The sequence below is a fragment of the Natrix helvetica genome, assembly GCF_964273705.1.
Source record: "Natrix helvetica genome assembly, chromosome: 9".
NCBI lineage: Eukaryota > Metazoa > Chordata > Lepidosauria > Squamata > Natricidae > Natrix > Natrix helvetica.
Genome location: NC_138560.1, coordinates 2,533,565 through 2,552,866, shown reverse-complemented (window position 1 = coordinate 2,552,866; position 19,302 = coordinate 2,533,565). Strand labels below are relative to the sequence as shown.

The window sequence follows — 19,302 nt, the reverse complement described above, 5'->3', positions numbered from 1 at the left end:
AACATTTTGCAATGGATCCTACAACGTAGATCAGAGGTCTTCAAACTTGGCAACTTTAAGACTTGTGGACTTCAACTCCCAGTATTGCTGGCTGGAGAATTCTGGGAGTTGAAGTCCACAGGTCTTAAAGTTGCCAGGTTTGGGGACCCCTGATGTATATTATCACACCTCCATTCATTCCCAGGCCTGCATCCCCATCCAGAAACAAAACACAAGCATTCTGGTTTCTTTTCCACCTATTTTATCACTAGATCCCTGTACCTGGCAAATTAGCCCTCTGCTAATTTTATTTTCCTTTCCCAAGTCCTTTCCTTTCTGTTCATTTCCAGGAGATATGCCCCTTTAAATAGTTTCTTTCCCTTCTGCAGGGAATTTATAAAGAGGATATGCCTTTTTTCTCCCCCTGTCTTTCTTTCGAAGCCTGTTGGTTGTGTTGTTGTTTGGTTAACCTTCCCCATTGTGGTTACGCTTGTAGGTGGGGTGGTGGTGGTGGAAGCTACCTTTTCTGTGCCTTAAAAGAAAGCTTGGTTCAAAGGAAAGGAAGACCCAATCGGGTGTGTATGTGTTGTGGGAAGGTATAGATAGATAGATAGATAGATAGATAGCTCTAAAGTTGAAACGGTTTAGGTGTTTTTTAAAAAAATATTGCTAATTTTTTTTAAAAAGGATTCTCCTTAGAAGGCATTCTCCGTGGGGGAAACCGACCGACCTCTCTAGAAAGTGGAGAAATCAGAGGTTTAACTCGGGGGTCTCCAAAAAAAATAAATAAATTAATGGTATTGCTTGAATGCGGCTGACTTTGGAAGAAAAGGAGCAACGTCTCAACCCCGGTTGCAGGTGCTGGGAATTTGAGTTGACTTAATTCGGCTTCCTTCAACCCCTCGTATTTTGCTCTCGCCTTCCCCTGCCGGTCTTCCGAACTTGCTCGAAAGGGTCTTATCCGAGCCACGAAAAGGAACGTTTTTGAAAGCCATCTAGGCTACCTTCTGCGAAATGTAACATCCGGCCCAGCAAGAACCATGTCGGGTCCAGAGAACCAACCAAGGAAGCTCTCACAAGCTATCATCTCCTACCTCGCCAAGAGTGGCGTTTGTGTCTGTCCTTCCAAGGCCAGCCCCAGGCAGGTGAGTGAGGCCTTGTCTGAAGAGCGTAAAAGGGCTTCCTAACAATGGATCTGAAAGTCCTTGGAGTCCACCTTGACTCTGCTAGAATAACAGGAGAACAGGAGTCGGGAGGGACCTTGGAGGTCTTCTAGTCCAACCCACTGCTCAGGCAGGAAACCCTATGCCCGTGATGGCGAACCTATAGCACAGGTGCCAGAGGTGGAACACAGACCCCTCGCTGTGGGCACATGCACCGTCACCACGGGTTTCTGCCACGGGTGCCGGCCAGCAGATCTTCGTGGGCGCTGGAGTGCTGGACAATGGGCCCAAACCAGGAAATGGGGATTTTGCAGTAACCTTCCCCCGCCCCGCCCACCAAGGCAAGCCCCGCCCGCCAAGCCCCGCCCACAGAACCGGTAGTAAAAAAAATATTGAATCCCACCACTTGGTCATAAGTGCCAAAAACGGTCGTAAGTCACTTTTTTTCAGTGAGGTGGCAACTTTGAATGGTCACTAAATGAGCTGTTGTAAGTCGAGGATGACCTGTGTCTCCCTCCCTACCCCCAATGTTCCCATTTGCTAGGCTATAAACATCAGAGTTTTTGTTTTGTTTTTTCAAAAATTGCACCGTATAAAGGAAATTGTCAGGCCTGCAAGCCATCTTTTCTTTCGGACTTCCGGCCTGCCGCCCTTTCTACTATTCATTTTCTATGGTGGGAAAACGGGAGGGGGGATTATACGGAGTTGGGTGATGTGTAGCCATAATAACATTCTTCTTAGAAAGTCAAGGTCATCCTTTGTCTCTGCACCTGGCCGGAACTGGATGGGTGGAACTGCCACCGTGGCAGTGGGAGATTGGACCATGGGATGGGCTTGTGGATGTGGGGATGCAAGATCTTGAACTTTCAACTGGATGGGAAAACCCGGAAGTTTTCAGATTCGGGTTTTCCCAGATGGGCCAACATGGCTCTCTTCATCTGGAACTTTGAGCAATACTTTTGCCTTGGACTCTGATTTACTTTGGGGTGCTATTTGGAACCCCAACAGAAATATTTCGTTATCAAGGCAATGGTTCAAGGGTTTAATTGCTCTTTGCTCCGTTACAGAAGGCTCCAGGTGGAGGTTTTCCGACCTCGGGGCTGTTTGGAATCCCACTACCCTCGCTGCGTCCTTCGCAACATGTCGAAGGTGTGCCAGAGTGAGTAATGTTGGATGCAATGTCTCTACACATCTTGGATAATCCAGAGAATTTTTTTTTCCTCTCAATTATAATTGGGGGGGAAGAGAACGGTTGGGATTTGGGAACTCTTAATTCGGGAGCAGGATATTACGTCACTTCTGTGTGTTCTAAGGAAAGAAGGAGCTTTACTACCAATAGAATATTTGTAGGTCAGGGTTGAAACGGCGGGGCCCTTGGTGCTCCCTGATCTTGGTGGCTTTCTTGCAGACATTTCATGACCCGACTAGGTAGTGTGATCAGTGCTCTGTCTACAGAGTTTACAGAGAGCAGGCCACACCCTTGCACCATGGATGATGTTACCTAGTTAGGTCATGAAATATCTGCAAGAGAAGAACCAAACTCAGAGAGCACCAAGGACCCCACAGTCATCGTCCTCCTCCTTCCTTTTCTCCTCCTCCTTCTCCCTCTCCTCCTCCATTCACTCTCTTCCTCCTCCTCCTCTCCCAACAAACCACACTACTTTCTAGCACTGATGATGTTCCCTAGTTGGGTCATGAAATGTCTGCAAGAGAACGACTAAACTCAGAGAGCACCAAGGACCCCACAGTCCTCCTCCTCCTCTTCCTCCTCCTCCTCCTCCTCCCATTTCTTCTCCTCCTCCTCCCTTCACCCTCCTCCTCCTCCTCTCCCAACAAACCACACTACTTTCTAGCACTGATGATGTTCCCTAGTTGGGTCATGAAATGTTTGCAAGAGAACAACCAAACTCAGAGAGCACCAAGGACCCCGCAGTCCTCCTCCTCCTCCTCTTCCTCCTCCTCCCTGTCAACCACATCTCCATCTAACACTGATGATGTTCCCTAGACAGGAAACCAAGGAAGATGACTGTCTCCTATGAGTCTTTGCAGGAGGATTCACACCTCCCTTTTTATCCCATGCTGAATAATACAATTGAACCAGTAAACAAAGAGATGATGATTAACTTAAAAACCGGGTGCTGGTTTTCGGTTGCTTCATGCAATGGACTCCAAACCAAATTTGGGTTCCCAAATTCGCGGGAAAAGCTGCCAGATCTGCAAGGGGAATTCACACCCCAGGATGGGTGGCATGTAACACATCTGACTGTCTCGGCCAGAGCTCCCCCACCCGTCTCTTCCCTTCCCTTAGTAATTCCACAGTGAAAACACACCAGCCCTGCCCTTGTCCTGCTACTCCCACCAGGTACAGGCTCACCTAATGTCTTTGTGTTCCCGTCCCAGGTTTCTGGTGGAGGCCTGTGAGCAACTCCGACCCCATCTTCACATCGAAGGCCTTTTCCGCAAATGCGGTTCAATGACTCGGATCAAAGCTTTAAAGGTAAACAAAAAATAAAAAAACCCGATGGAACGGCAAGAAACGAACTCAAGTTCCATCGGATGCTTCGACTTCTCCAACTAGTTTTCCTTCCTTCCTTTGTCGAGGGCAAAATGTTGGCACCCTTACCTGTTGCCCAGCGTCTCTTTCAAGTGTAAGGATCTGTCTTTCATTTATTATTTCTATGAAGAAAATGCAAGGGTTTCCTTCCTTCCTTTTTTCTTCCTTCTTCCTTTTTTTCCTTCCTTCCTTCCTTCTTTCCTTCCTTCCTTCCTTCCTTCCATTCCTTCCTTCCTTCCTTTCCTTCCTTCCTTCTTGTCTTACTACTGTTGGAAGAAATATCCATTTTGAACTTTCTGTTCCTGTGCTAACTTTCTACACTACCTTCCTTCCATCCTTCCTTTCTTTTTTCGCTGGTGTGAAAAACCTTTTTCTTAGTACAGTTGTAAGTTTGAAATGTCACTAAACGGATTATTGCATGTCGAGGATTACTCGTAGCTGTAAGCTTGGGAGTGGGTGTTGAAACTTCTAGGATACTAGAAAGGCAGGGGAGTGGAAGACTGGAATAATTTCCAGTCGGTTGTCAGTGGCTTTGGTTCTTGAAAATCTCCTGCCCCCCAGTGTGAGAAACGAGAAATGCAAAAAAGCCTGAAGGATAGAATGCTTTTGGTTAAAAAGTCACGGGTTTAAAATCGGGGACTTCGGAGCCTCAACATATAGAATTCCACATCTCAGCCCGCCCTACAAAATAAAGCAATATCAAGGATTTAATAAGGGCCACCTGGGAGATTGCTGCTGTGTTGTCTAAAACCAGCAAAAATATTTAGGAAAAAGGATTCCTGCAGAGTGTCAGACATCCAGGTTGGGGTTGTCCCAAAGATGCTTTTTCCCAAAAGACAACTGGACTTTCCTGGTTTTTCCTCGAAGACGTTTCGCGTCTCATCCAAGAACCGAAATGTAGAACTGAAGAAGCATTCTTGGACGAGACGCGAAACGTCTTCGAGGAAAAACCAAGGAAGTCCAGATGTGTTTTGAAATGAACCCCTGGGATCCCTACAGAATTTGAGAGAGTTTTCTTAGTTTTGGAGTGTCCCACCAGTTATCTCAGATTAATTCTTCTTGGGATCATTGAGAGCTTGCGTCTTTCGCCTATGTTTTCTCCTTTTCCCTTCCTCTCCTTTCTTTCTCCCACCCTTCCTTCTCTCCTCTCTTCTCTCTCTCCTCTCCTTCTCCTGCCTTCCCTTCCTCTTTCCTTTCCTTTCCTTTCTTTCTTTCCCTTCCCTTCCCTTCCCTCTCCTTTCTTTTCCTTTTCCCACCCTTCCTTCTCTCCTCTCCCCTCTTCTCTCTTTCTTCTTCTTCTCCTGCCTTCCCTTCCCTTCCCCTCCCTTCCTCTTTCCTTTCCTTCCCTTCCCTTCCCTTACGATGAACTGTGGCAGGAACTGGGTATGTCTAGTTTAATGAAAAGAAGGACCAGGGGAGACAGGATAGCAGTCTTGCAATATTTGAGGGGCTGCCATAGAGAGGAGGGGGCGGGGTCAAGCTGTTCTCCAAAGCCCCTGAAGGCCAGACAAGGAATAATGGATGGAAACTGATCCAGGAGAGATTCAACCTGGAAATAAGGAGGAATTTTCTGACCGTGAGAGCAGTCCACCCATGGAACAGAAGTTGCCTTCAAAAGTTGTGGGAGATTCATCCCTGGAGGCTTTCAAGAAGAGATTGGACTGCCATCTGTCAGAAATGGTGTAGGGTCTGCTTTGGCGCAGGGTTGGACTAGATGACCCACAAGGTCCCTTCCAACTCTGTTCATCTGTTTGATTTCTGCCACCTGGGTGGGATGACCGCTGGTGTTTCTGCCTTCCAGGCCCGGCTGGAAGCGGGCGAGCACTGCCTGCACATGGCGCTCCCATGCGACGTGGCCACTCTGGTGAAGCAGTTTTTGAGGAGCCTGCCTGAACCCCTGATCCCCACCGAGCTGCAAGGCTCCCTCTGCCAGGTACAGCAACAAAGCCGAGACGACCGGGACTCTCTGACTCTGCTCCTCACCTGCCTGCTTCCCCCAAGGAACGCCACCGTCCTCCGCTACCTTCTGAGCTTCCTGCAGGAGGTTGTGGCCAGGTGAGATATGTGTTTATGGGTTGACTGATCCTGTCTCCATCCCACCTTTATTGTTTTTAATAAACCACTCAAGGTGGTGAAACACATCTAATCAGTCTTTCTCCCCCCATTTCCCCCACAACAACAACCCTGCAAGGTGGATTGGGCTGAGAGAAAGGCGCCTAGCTGGCTGTCTTGCCTTAGGTGAGACTAGAACTCATTGCTTCCCGGTGATTGGCCCAGAGTCACCCAGTTGGTTTTCATGACTAAGAGGGGAGTAGATTTCACCGTCTCCTGGTGATTGTCCCTGAGTCACCCAGCCAACTTTTGTGCCTAAGGCAGGACTAGAACTCACTGTCTCCTGGCAACTGGCCCAATGTCACCCAGCCAACTTTTCTGCCTAAGACAGGACTCACAGTCTCCTGGCCCAAAGTTACCAAGTTGGCTTTCCTGCCCAAGAGGAGACTAGAATTCACTGTCACCTGGTGATTGGCCCAAAGTCGCCCAGCTGACTTTTGTGTCTCAGGCAGGGACTAGAACTCCCTGTCTCCTGGTGGGTAGCCTGGTTCTGTCTGCCCCACTTTTGCCTAATTCTGTGGAGGCCCATAATCACCGCAGCCGCCTCCCACCCCTCGGCACCCACACTGGGAATCCTAATTCCCTTCTCCTCACCCCCCCCCAGCCCCCAGGCCCATCCCATAGTTTTTGAGGACTCTTTTGAGATCTTCCTTTTCCCGCCTCAAGGCCTGTTTCTGCCTCCTTCGATCGCTGGAAACCTAAATTCCTGACTCTTATGTTTGTGAGTCAGGGATCTTTGTATTCCGCATGCCTCAGACCTCGTGTGTGTGTGTGTGTGTGTGTGTGTGTGTACCCCAAAAGTGAGGATGGGAGCAGCCGTGACGATGCTGCACTCAAAGCTCTGGCGGGTTGCGATGGGCTGCCACCCGCCCGCCTGCCAACACCCCTGCTCCTATGACGGATGTCTGGTTGCCGGAATGAATGAATCCTTCCCGTGCTCCAAGGACACGGGGTCCTTCATCCCCCCCCCTCCCTCCCTCTTCTGCCGCGTGATGGCAGAGCCCTTTTCTCTCGCGACCACGCAAAGCAGAAGTTTGTGAATGAGTCACCACGACCTGAACGCTGTAATGACGGTGTTGCTCAGGAAACTCACATTCATTCTGTAGAAAGAAAAGAAAAAAAAGGCTCGTCGGAGGAGGGGGGGGGAAGAGAGGAAGGAGGAGTAGAACATCGCAGGGCACGTAAAGCATGTGCCCACCCACAACAGCCCTGAGGACTAGCAACTTGGTTTCCCTCTAAACCAGGGGTGTCAAACTCAAGGCTTGCGGGACACATGCGGCCTGCGGGGTGCTTAGATCTGGTCCACGACTCTGCCCTGGAAATAGCAAAGGACCGGCCCGCGGTGGGCTTCCTGGGCTCTGTTTCCAGCCATGACGGCCTTTGCCAGTGAAAATGGAGCTAGGGAGGGCCACAGGTGGGCTTCCTGGGCTCCGTTTCGGCTATGACGGCCTCCTGCAGCCCTCTGCCAGTGAAAACGGAGCAGGAGGCCATCATGGCCAGAAATGGAGCCTCAATGAGTGATGTCAAGCTGGCCATGCCCCCTAGCCCCCCCCCTCCAAGGTCAAACACAACCCTGATGTGACATGACATCCCTGCCCTAAACGAAGCAAACCGTGGGTTTTTAGACAAAGTCGCCTGGCTCTCCTCCTCTCTCTTTTTCCTTGCGTTATTTGTTTGTTGATTTGTTTGTTTGTTTCTTCGTTTATTCTCTCTCCCTCATTCCAAACCGCTTGTTTGGGTCCTTTCTGTGGCTTCTTTTCAGGTGCGCCCAGAACAAGATGGACCTGGCCAACCTGGCCATCATCTTTGTGCCCAACCTCTTCTCCGGGGAGGTGTCCAGCCAGATGGGCATCACCAAGGCGGAGGAGCGGCTGCGGAGTCAAGTGGCAGTCACTCGGGTTTTGATCAGCCGCGCCACGGAGATTGGTGCGTCGTGAGTACATGGGGGGAGGGGAGGTTTCTATTTGGCACCACCTGGAAAATAGGAGGAGGGGTGGATGTGGCTTGTGAATGAAGGCTGACCTAGAAAGCAGGAGTCGGTGCATTCTAGTCACGCCTTAAGCATGAAGGCGGCTGGGTGATGTTGAAACAATCAGCGGGAGACTGGGAGTTCTAGTCCTGCCTTAGGTGTGAAAGCTGGTGGGGTGATTTTGGATGACTCACTGGTAGATGGGGGAGTTTCTTGTCCTGCCTTAGGCATGAAAGCCGGCTGGGTGACTTTGAGCCAATCACCAGGAGACAGGGAGTTCTAGTCCCGCCTTAGGCATGAAAGCCGGCTGGGTGACTTTGAGCCAATCACCAGGAGACAGGGAGTTCTAGTCCTGCCTTAGGCATGAAAGCCAGGTGGGTGACTTTGAGCTTGTCCCTCCCTCTCAGTCCAACCCACCTTACAGGGTTGTGTTGAGGTTAAAAAAATAGGAGGTGGAAGGAGTATTAAGTATACTCGCTGCCTTGAGTTATTTATAACTAATAAATATAGGATAAACAAACAAAGAAACATACATGAATATCCCAATGGTGATAAAGTGCTGCCCCCTGTTGTATTCAGCTGGAATAGCAGCTGATCCTCTCTGAGCATCCAGATTGGGATTTCCTTGATACTTGCCTGGCCAATAGCTGTTCAGGTCACACACACACACACACACACACACCGCCCACAGAACCATAGAAAAAAAAATTGAATCCCGTCATGCATTCAAATGAAATGACGTTGCATACAGTAAGTTCATGGGATGTGGTGGCTAAGATGCTGAGCATGTCGATCAGAAAAGTCGGCAGTTCAGCGGTTCGAATCCCTAGCACCATGTAACGGAGTGAGCTCCCATTCCTTGTCCCAGCTTCTGCCAACCTAGCAGTTCGAAAGCATGTGAAAAATGCAAGTAGAAAAATAGGGACCACCTTTGGTGGGAAGGGAACAGCGTTCCGTGCGCCTTTGGGGTTGAGTCTTGCCGGCCACATGACCACGGAGACGTCTTTGGACAGCGCTGGCTCTTCGGCTTTGAAACGGAGATGAGCACCGCCCCCTAGAGTCGGGAACGACTAGCGCTTATGTATGAGGGGAAGCTTTACCTTTACTTTTTACAGTAAGTTCAGTTTTCATTACAGCGGGAGCCCCCCCCCCCGCCCCGAGTTCGGTTTGAGACGGCCGGCCACATAAGTGTGTTTTAATTCATTCCTTGTTTTGGGGGAGCAAGCGATAAACAAACCTGGTCTGGCGTTGCTCCCCGGTTCCACAACAGAGTGTCCGTTTCCAACCACGATTCTTGGTTTATATCGAATGGCACAATCCCCCCCCCCCCCCGAAGGTGACGGTGAGGCCGAAGGTGTGCAGTTTGGCAAGGAAGGGAACGGAGCCATTTTTGGTGCATGAGTCACAGGAGATTGAAATGAAGGCGCTCCAGTTTTATTGGAGGGGAAGGAAGAGAGCAATCTTGACTTGTTATCCCAGGAACAGAATGTTCCGCGCAGCCCAAATTTACGGGAAGGGAAAGCGCCGGGCGAGAAATTCCTTCCTTCTGAAGTGCGTGTAAGGGAAGAGGTGTATAGATGTGTGTGCCTGCCTTGCATTTTGCCACAGCTTACAGTGACTTGCATACATACCCATCCTTTCCGTTGACTTTCCGGGCAAAGGGAAACGATGCGGTGACAGTTGTAAGTGCGAGGACCAGCCATGTGCTTGGATCTAATAAGCCAGCCCAGTTACATCCTTGCAAGGGGATTTTTTGATGGACGGCAGGAAAAGTTGCAAATGGCGATCACTTGAACCCAGGACACGGCAACGATCATAAATCTGTGCCAGGCAGCCACATTTTGTTCGTGTTACTGTGGGGAATGCGGTGACGGTTGTAAGTGTGAGGACCAGTCATAAGCTTGGATCTAATAAGCCAGTTATGTCCTGCAAGTTAGTGCTGCAGGGCCTTTTTTTACGGATTGTCTAAACAGGTGGTCCTCGACTTACAATGGTTCATTCCGTGACCGTCCCAAGTTATAGCGGCACTGGAAAAAAGGGACATGACCGTTTTTCACACGTACGAACTTTGCACCCGTGATCAAAATTCCGAAGCTTGGCAACTGACTCGTATTTATGACCGTTGCTGTGTGTCAAGGCCACAGGACATCCCTTTGAGACCTTCCGACAAGCAATGGGAAAACCGGGTTCACTTAACTCAGGGGTGTCCAAACTTGGGAACTTTAAGACTTGTGGACTGGGGAATTCTGGGAGTTGAAGTCCACAAGTCTTAAAGTTCCCAAGTTTGGACACCCCTGACTTAACTAATCAACCGCAGTGATTCACTTAGCAACAGCGGGAAGGTCATAAAATGGGGCAAAAAACTCCCTTTAAACGTTTCTCACTTAACAACAGAAATTTGGGGCTCCACTGCCGTCGTAATGTCGAGGACTATCTGTACAAGTAATCCTCAATTTACAACTACCATTGGCAGCAGAATTTCCATGGCTAAGTAAGGCGATTGTTGAGTGAGCCACGCCTGATTTTACGTCTGTTTTGGCCACAATTGTTCAGGGAATAACTGTGGTTGTTAAGTGAATTGCATGGTCATTAAGCGAATCAGACTTCCCCCATTGGACTTGGCTGGTTGGAAGTCGGCAGGGAAGGTTGCAAATGGAGATCCCTTGAACCATCATAAATCCGTGCCGGGTGCCAAACGCCCCGAATTTTGATCATGTTACTGTGACAGTTGTAATGCGAGGACCAGTTGTAACTCACTTTTTTCCAAGAGGTTGTAATTTCACTAAACTATTTATATATCTATATTATTTTTGCCGATGGTTTCCCTCACTTATATCATTTTCCTCTGTCACGGGGAGTCCTCGAGTTACGACCACAGATGAGCTCAAAAATGTATGTGGCTAAGGGAAAGATGGGTTAAGTGAGCTTTGCCCCATTGTACAACCTTTCCTGCCACCTTCGCTAAGTGAATCATTGCATTTGTTAAGCCAGCCTCACGGTCGTAAAGTGAATATGGCTTCCCCCGTTGACTTGGCGGGTGAGAAGGTCGCAAATGCGGATCATGTGAAGCCAGGGACACAGCGACCATCATAAACATGAACCCGCTGCCAGGATTCGTGCCAATTTTCAACCACGTGACCATCGGCCTTCTGCGACGGTCGTAAGTGTGAGAAATGGTCCTAAGCCACTCTTTCCAATGTCGTGGTAACTTGGAACGGTCGCTAAACGAAATGTTGTAAGTCGGGGACTGCCTGTATCCCCTCCCTCCCTCCCTCTTCCTTTTAGGACAGCTCATAGTTCCACGTTTGACTTCGAACTTTAATAAAGATATTATGAAATGGAAGCATGCGTATATCAAACCCAGTTCGTATTGAGGGCAGTTTCCCCCTTCTGCCTTCGTGGTTTTAGGTACGATTCCTGAGCCTCTCCGGGAAAAAATCCACGCTGCCGTTTCAGACATGGAAAGCAAACGGCGGTTTCAGCCAGGCCAGGAAGAGGCTGAAGATGGGCATGCCGCGGGGAGGAGGAGACGACGGCGCAGTGTAAGCTGTGAGTGTGCCATGGAAAACCCAGATTAATGTACTAACTATAAAAAAGATGTTGAGATTCTAGAAAGAGTGCAGAGTCGAGCAACCAGGATGATGAGGGGACTGGAGGCTAAAACATACGAAGAACGGTTGCAGGAACTGGGCCTGGCTAGTCTAGTGAAGAGAAGGACCAGGGGAGACAGGATAGCAGCCTTCCAATATTTGAGGGGCTGCCCCAGAGAGGAGGGGGTCAAGCTATTCTCCAAAGCACCCAAAGGAGTAATGGATGGAAACTGACCAAGGAGAGATTCAACCTAGAAATAAGGAGAAAGTTTCTGACAGTGAGAACAATCAACCCATGGAACAGAAGTTTCCTTCAGAAGATGTGGGAGCTTCATCTCTGGAGGCTTTCAAGAAGAGATTGGACTGCCATCTGTCAGAAATGGTGTATGGTCTCCTCTTTGGGCAGGGGGTTGGACTAGATGACCTACAAGGTCCCTTCCAACTGTTAATCTGTAATCTGTAATGTGAGAAGTTAGGGAGAACCACGTTTGGGTAAGGTCTGAGGCTGATCTAAGCCGAAATCTGTATCTCCAATAGCCATTCGGGGACATTTGGGAAGTTTGCTGCATAGAGGATGGGAGAGAACAAGACTGCAGAACATAGAATAATAGGATTCCAAGGGAGGTCTTCTAACAGATTAACAGAGCTGGAAGGGACCTTGTAGGTCATCTAGTCCAACCCCCTGCCCAAGCAGGAGACCCAACACCATTTCTGACAGATGGCATTCCAGTCTCTTCTTGAAAGCCTCCAGGGATGAAACTCCCACAACTGCCAAAGGCAATTTCTGTCCCATCGATCGATTGTTCTCACGGTCAGAAAATTCCTCCTTATTTCCAGGTTGAATCTCTCCTTGATCAGTTTCCATCCATTATTCCTTTTCTGGCCTTCAGGGGCTTTGGAAAACAGCTTGACCCCCTCCTCTCTGTGGCAGCCCCTCAAATATTGGAAGATGCTCTCCTGTCTCCCCTTGTCCTTCTCTTCCCTAGACTAGCCATGCCCAGTTCCTACAACTGTTCATCGTGTGTTTTAGCCTCCAGTCCCCTAATCATCCTGGTTGCTCTTCTCTGCACTCTTTCTAGAGTCTCAACATCTTTTTTATAGTGTGGTGACCAAAACTGGATGCAGTACTCTAGGTGTGGCCTTACTAAGGCTTTATAGAGTGGTATTAGCACCTCCCTTGATCTTGATTGTATCTCTCTGTTAATGCAACATAGGATTGGATTGGCTTTTTTGGCTGCCGCTGCAGATTGTTGGCTCATATTTAATTGGTTGTTCCACTAAGACGTTATTACAACTTTTAGGAGAAAGAACCTTTGAAAGAGGGAAGGTCGACGGGGTGAGTATTTTAGGACTGAAAATGCTTTTTAAATTTTTTTGTTGGCCTTGCAGATATGGTCACCGAAGCCCTGAGTAAATTCAGGACCTGTCGAACCCTTTGCGTCACTCCTGACCTGGAAATGAAAGAGGGTGAGGATGAATTGCCTTTGAATTTTGATCTTTGTTTTGTTTTATTTTCAGGTAGCTCCAGGGTTTAAAGCAAGGGTGAAATTCAGCAGGTTCTGACCAGTTCTAGAGAACCGGTAGCGGAAATTTTGAGTAGTTTGGAGAACCGGCAAATACCACCTCTGACTCCCCCTCCCCCCCAATCTATTCTCTGCCTCCCGAGTCCCAGCTGATCAGGAGTGAATGGGGATTTTGCAGTATCCTTCCCCCTGGAGTGGGGAGTGAATGGGGATTTTGCAGTATCCTTCCCTTGGAGTGGGGAGGGAATGGGGATTTCGCAGTATCCTTCCCCTGCCACGCCCACCAAGCCACACCCACAGAACCGGTAGTAAAAAAATGTGAACTTCACCACTGGTTTAAAGGTATTTGATAGCAACGGAGGGTGGGTGAGAACATGGAACCTGCTGTGTGGGCGACCTCTCGGTCCTCATGTCAACCCATCGGTCTCGCTGATGTAGCTGAGAGGTTCGCTTTGAGGCTGCTTTTGAACCTCTTCCCACAGAGTCTCAAGATAGTCCAGTCCTGAAAATATCCCTCGGCTCCAAGCGGAAAGCATCCGAGGAGGTGGTGACAGTTACCAAGCTCTCGATCAAGAAAAGGTGAGCTCTTAACTCCCATTACCGATAGGAAGAATTCCGGGTGGAATTGCTAAGAAACCCGGCTTGGATGTGAATCAGTTGCAGAATCAGAATAGAGCTGGAAGGGGCCTTGGAGGCCTTCTAGTCCAGCCCCCTGCTCAAACAGAAGGCCTTACACCTTTTCAGACAGGTGGCTGTCCAGTCTCTTCTTAAAAACCTCCAGTGATGGAGGACTCACAACATCCGGTGGCAAGCTGTTCCACTGGTGAATTGTCCTCACTGTTGGGAAGTTTCTCCTTAATTCCAGGTTGCTTCTCTCCTTGATTGCAGAGTGAGATGGGTGGCATATGAATTTAAAACGTTATCGAAGGGCAGCATCAGCAGTGTAAAAAAAACCTGCCCCCATCAGCAAACCTCCTTCACCAGTATTAATTTAATTGTTTATGTATGTATTTTAGAATGTATTTTAGTGACTGTACACCGCCCCGAGTCCTCTCCGGGAGAGGGGGCGGTCTATAAGTGTGAATAATAAATAAATAAATAAATAAAATCAGTAAGATTTGTCCATCATTTTGCCCGCAGGAGATCGGACCTGGGATTAACCAATTCAGAACTCTTTGAGGAAAATGGAAGGGATTCTTTTGATCAGCCAGCTGTCATCACTTCGGTGCAAGGTCATTTCCTTGAAACCCCCGACCCCCCACGTCCTTCTATCCAGGCGTATATGCGCTACTCAAGCAGGAGTGTCTGGGACGCTACATGTCCTCTTCACAACCTGTTTCCTTTCTGGGAGGGAGGGGGCTTTGTGGTACCCGAAGCAGAACACCCAGATTCAATCACATGTCTGCTATGCAGGCAGGCGGAAAGATGTGACAGATATGACAGATATGAAACATAAGATAGATAAGACAGACAGAGATTGAGATAGGTATGATAAATAGACAGATAGAAATAGATAGATATGGTGAATATTGTAGATTTGGTAGATATGGTAGAGATAGATATATAGATGGATGGATGGATGGAGAGAGAGATGGTAGAGATGGTAGATATAGGTAGGTAGGTAGGTAGGTAGGTAGGTAGGTAGGTAGGTAGGTAGATAGATAGATAGATAGATAGATAGATAGATAGATAGATAGATAGATAGATAGATATAGAGAGATGGTAGATATGGTAGAGATAGATAGATAGATACATAGAGAGAGAGAGAGAGAGAGAGATGGTAGAGATGGTAGATATAGATAGATAGATAGATAGATAGATAGATAGATAGATAGATAGATATAGAGAGATAGATATAGAGAGATGGTAGATATGGTAGAGATAGAGAGAGAGAGAAAGAGAGAGAGAAAGAGAGAGATGGTAGATATGATAGAGATAGATGGATGGATGGATGGAGAGAGAGAGAGATGGTAGTTATGGTAGATATAGATAGATGGATAGATGGATGGATGAATGGATGGATGGAGAGAGAGAGACAGAGAGAGAGAGAGATGGTAGATGATAGAAGAGAGAGAGAGAGAGAGAGAAAGAAAGAGAGAGAGAAATATGTATGTTTGTATGTATATAGCCGATGTTTTTTCTGTTGCTTCCAATCAAACTGGTGCTGTTTGCTGTCCATCCCAATTTTTATCCCAAGGAGGAAGCCAAGAAACCCAGGTGAAAATGCTTGTGTGACCCTGGATCTAAGAGGTCACGGAGATCAACTTTTCTCGCGTCTATGAAGCTGTCCTGCTTCCTCTTGCGTTCCCCAAGTCTTTCCTTCATCGCCTCTTTCTTACAGGCGGCCCAGAACCTCCAACCGGGAAAGTTCCACAGAAACAGAGCAGCAGGAGCAGAAAACGCCCTCGGAGGTGGGTGGGTAAGACTCTTCCTAGAAATATTTACCTGGCTTTGCAAAAGCGGGAAGACCCTTCTCTCGATGTAGCTGCAAATGTGGATTTTCAAATTGAGACTTTCCGCAGCAAAACAGCTGCCTTGGCTGCAATTATTATCGGCATTTTAGTGGCATGAGGCATTTCTGGCATTTTGGAGACCAGGTGTCAATCACCTAGTGTCAGTGATTGTTCTGACACCACCCTTGCAGCCCCCCACCCCAGGTGCATTTCAAGTGTCAGGCCTGCAGCCATGTATATATATATATATATATATATATATATATATATATATATTTATCTTAGGCCTGCCACATTTCCTATTATTCTACTATGCATTTTCTATGGTGGGAAAATGGGAGGGGGGGATTGTACAGATGTTATGTAGCTATAGCAAAATTCTTTCTAGAAAGCCAAGGTCATCCTTTGTCTCTGCACCTCTGCACCTGACAGGAACTGGATGGGTGGAAGCATGGCAGTGGGAGATAGACCATGGGATGGACTGGTGGGTGTGGGGGGCAAGATCTTGAACTTTCAACTGGGTGGGGAAAACGGGGAAGCCTTCAGATTCGGCTTTTCCCACATGTGCCAACATGGTTCTTTTCATAAATTGGAACTTTGAGCAATACTTTGCCTTGGACTCTGGTTTAATTTTGGATGCTATTTGGAACCCTGATATCAAGTTTGTGTCTTTCTCCCAAAGGAGTTTTTCAAAACGTCACTGGACTTTCTTGGCTGTTTCTTTTTTTCCCCTTGAAAACATTTCGCTTCTCATCCAAGAAGCTTCTTCAGTTCTGAAAATAAATTTTCAAGGGGGGGGGGGAACCAAGAAACTACCAAACCCCCCACCCCCAAATCCCCCCATCTTTTCTTCCAGGAAGTCCACTACTCCTGCCTCCAGCAGCTTTTTACCCTCCCTCACTGAGAGGAAGCAAATTGACCACAAATCCCTCAGCGTCTTCTCTCGCAACAGCAAAGACCAGGTGAGAACTCTGGAGGATGTTGCTGGAAATCCCAGGGGGTTAGTGTGTATTTTTTTGTTCTGCAGAGCTGCCAGGGTTGTGCTGGACTACAATTCCCAGGATCAGTGCCAGTAGGTTACAAGAGGGGTGTACTCCAAAATGGCCGAGGGAGGGGTGGGCTAGTTTAAAATGTCACCTCGGTAGGACAGGTGGTGACAACCATCTTTAAATGGAAGGGTGGTGTTGTGGCCCCTTCAGCAGCCAAATCAGAGGAGGAGGAGGAGGCGTGGGAGTCAGAGTCAGTATCAGGGCAACCTGGGAGTTCCGAAGGGGAAGAAGGAATGGAGCTGGCAGAGAGAGAGAGAAAGAGGCGGAGCCTGGGCCATCCGTCAGTCCTCAGGTGGAGAGTCAACAGCCCCCAGGTCTGGAGGTGGCTGATGAGGAAGAGGAGGAACAGCTGGGTCCAGTGCCTGATGTGTACATATGCAGAAGGCAGAGGAGAGGGGAGCAGTGGAAATCTATGGGCCGGTCCTTGGGACAGAAGAGCCAATGCTGCTAGCAAAGCCCCATCCTAGATCTGGGGATAGAAGGCAGAGGGTGGAGATGATTAGATGTGGAAGACAACTATTCATCTGCCTGCCAGACAGACTTCGTGTGTGTGTGTGTGTGTGAGAGAGAGAGAGAGAGAGAGACAGACAGACAGACAGACTTGTTGCTAGGGCTGTGGACACTCCTAATAAAGGAATCATTGATTTAACTTCAGAGGGTTTATCGTGTTTGGGGAGTTGGGTCAGAACAGGTACAGGAGGTTAAAATGCTGGGCTGATGATCAGCAGGCTTGTGTTCGAGTCCCATTGCTGCCACCGGATGGGGTGAGCTCCAGGTCACTTGCTCTAGCTCCTGCCAACCCAGCACTTTGAAAGCAGGCGATCACGAACAGATAAATAGGTACCCCTTCACAGGGACATGAAAGGAACCCCCCTCCCACCTACGCATCCCCTGGGAAAATGGTGAAGTTGCGGGCAGATCCTTTCACCATGGAAGCCCGTTGGGGCTTCTGACACGGAAGTAGTAGTCGTAATTTCCACGATGAGTGGTAGACCAAACTAGAGAAGGTACGACTGGATTCATTCAAAGTTGTTCCTTTTTCCGGCTCTCATCCCAGCAACCCCACTCCCTCTCTGCCAAAGAAGCAGAGCCCATTGGATGGTTCCCGCTGAAGAAGAGGAGGCAAGACGCAGGAGACCTCCCCTCCATCATCCTGCCGCAGTGGGCCTGCCTGCAATCCTACAAGGTCCAGGAAGATCAGAGAGGTATGCTTGGGTGAGCCGGTCCCTCTTGGAAGGGGTTGCCAAGAAGAGGTTCCATAACTCTGGTTTGGAGGAGGATTATGTAAAACAGCTGTTATTTTGGATTTGTTTCAAGGGCCTCCAAGCTGCGGCGAAACAGCGAGTGCTCGCATCTCCTTAAAACCAAGGGCTTCGGAGGACGTGAAATCCAGAAGACCCACAGAACCAAGGCCCTATTTTGAGGTGTTCAGTTCTGGTCAGAATGCAAGGACCCCCCTTGGAAAGAGAGGACTGTTGGCGAAGATGGAGAGCCTGGCCAAGACGAGTCGGCAAGGCATCTCTCTTGCCATGTGCCACAAGGTTCTTCGGCGTTCTCTGAGCTGGCCGGACGAGCTCTCGTTGAGGGATGCGGCGGACGAAACCGATTTCTCTCCAGACGACGCTCCCTCTAGCCCAGGAAGGCAGGAGGTCCTTGGGCGAGCGGAGCCAGCTCAGCTTGGCATAAAAGATGTCGTATCTGGCATGAAACAACTCAGCCTTCGCATGGCACGCGCGGCGCCACCAGAGAGCCCCAGAGCTGGCTGTTCAGGAGACGAAGCTCCAAAGCGGTTTCCATCTCGGTTGGAAGCGCCGGAGGCTGGTGGAGGTCTCGACAGTCAACTCCCCCAAACCCCTGCAGGACAATTCTCCCCCGACTCCCAACGGGCTCCACTCCGGTCAAACGAAGAGACCCAAATCGGCATCCTCAGCTCTCCCAAACCCAAAACCCGGCGCCATTTTGGCCGGTCGCTGAGCCACGAGAGCGCCCTTCCCTTGCAGGGCGAGGTCTCCCAGGGAGGGGGATCCAGGCAATCGTCCAAGACGCCCCTCCAGCAGCTCAAGGCTTGCGGCCGGCAAATCTTCATCACCCGCAAGCACATCCGGAGCTCTTTGGCCGGGCTGTGGGGACGGAAAGAGGGATATGGACCCCCGGGGGACCCCCCAGATCAGCAGACAAGCCTCCTGTTGGAAGATCAACGGATGCCCAAGGACTGTCCTTCTCCCCGAAACCCCGCAAGGGAGCTGTAGATTATGGTTAATCCAAGATGCTCCAACTTGTCATCGGTGATCTCAACATTTATTTTGATTTATAGATCTCAACATCCACGCTGGTAGGAACCACTGATGTCTTTTTAGGGCAGGGGTGTCCAAACTTGGGAACTTTAAGACTTGTGGACTTCAACTCCCAGAATTCCCCAGCCAGCCATGCTGGCTGGGGAATTCTGGGAGTTGAAGTCCACAAGTCTTAAAGTTCCCAAGTTTGGACACCCCTGGTTTAGGGCTTACCTGTTGGACTTGTTTTGTTTGCCATGAGCTGGGTCTAAATTTGAGCAGTCTCCATGTGTTGGGGAGGGCAGGCCAAGGGGGGGCTCTGCTTCTGCCCCAATCCTGTGAGTGGGGGGGGGCTGACGCCATGCGTCAATTACCTCACCTGTAATTTTTCCCCTTTAACAAGGTAAAAGGGTTGACACGGCTAAGAGCCCTCCTTTCCTGCCGTTTGGATATGTGTTGTTGTTGTTTTCTTCCCTTATCTCTGCCTTCGTTATTCATTTTATTCTGCCCCCCCCTCCCCCAAATATTGAACTGTTTGACTGCAAGAGGCGGGAACGAGCTCCCGAGGCAGCAGGTGAAAAATACCTGGAAATTTCTGCTTGGCTACGTCTGCTTTCCCCTTGCAAGTTCACAGCTT

At 49.1% G+C, this 19,302-nt stretch overlaps 1 protein-coding gene across 1 annotated transcript; it reads left to right on the top strand.

Moving 5' to 3' along the window:
- Nucleotides 1-361: 361 nt before the first annotated feature.
- Nucleotides 362-18,714, top strand: LOC309396388 (uncharacterized protein). The gene is made up of 13 exons (XM_081961487.1): nt 362-1,124; nt 2,210-2,301; nt 3,543-3,639; nt 5,498-5,751; nt 7,571-7,734; nt 11,186-11,326; nt 12,757-12,834; nt 13,373-13,469; nt 14,031-14,122; nt 15,232-15,301; nt 16,200-16,305; nt 17,450-17,598; nt 17,708-18,714. The coding sequence occupies exons 1-13, from the start codon at nt 1,020-1,022 to the stop codon at nt 18,639-18,641; spliced, it is 2,379 nt and encodes a 792-aa protein (XP_081817613.1). The 5' UTR covers nt 362-1,019; the 3' UTR covers nt 18,642-18,714.
- Nucleotides 18,715-19,302: the final 588 nt, after the last annotated feature.

Bases quoted from the DNA above. Each gene is read 5' to 3' on its own strand.
- LOC309396388 (XM_081961487.1), top strand. From the start codon at position 1,020: ATGTCGGGTCCAGAGAACCAACCAAGGAAGCTCTCACAAGCTATCATC. The intron at 1,125-2,209 runs GTGAGTGAGGCC...GCTCCGTTACAG, and splicing joins CCAAGGCCAGCCCCAGGCAG to AAGGCTCCAGGTGGAGGTTT. The intron at 5,752-7,570 runs GTGAGATATGTG...GCTTCTTTTCAG, and splicing joins CTGCAGGAGGTTGTGGCCAG to GTGCGCCCAGAACAAGATGG.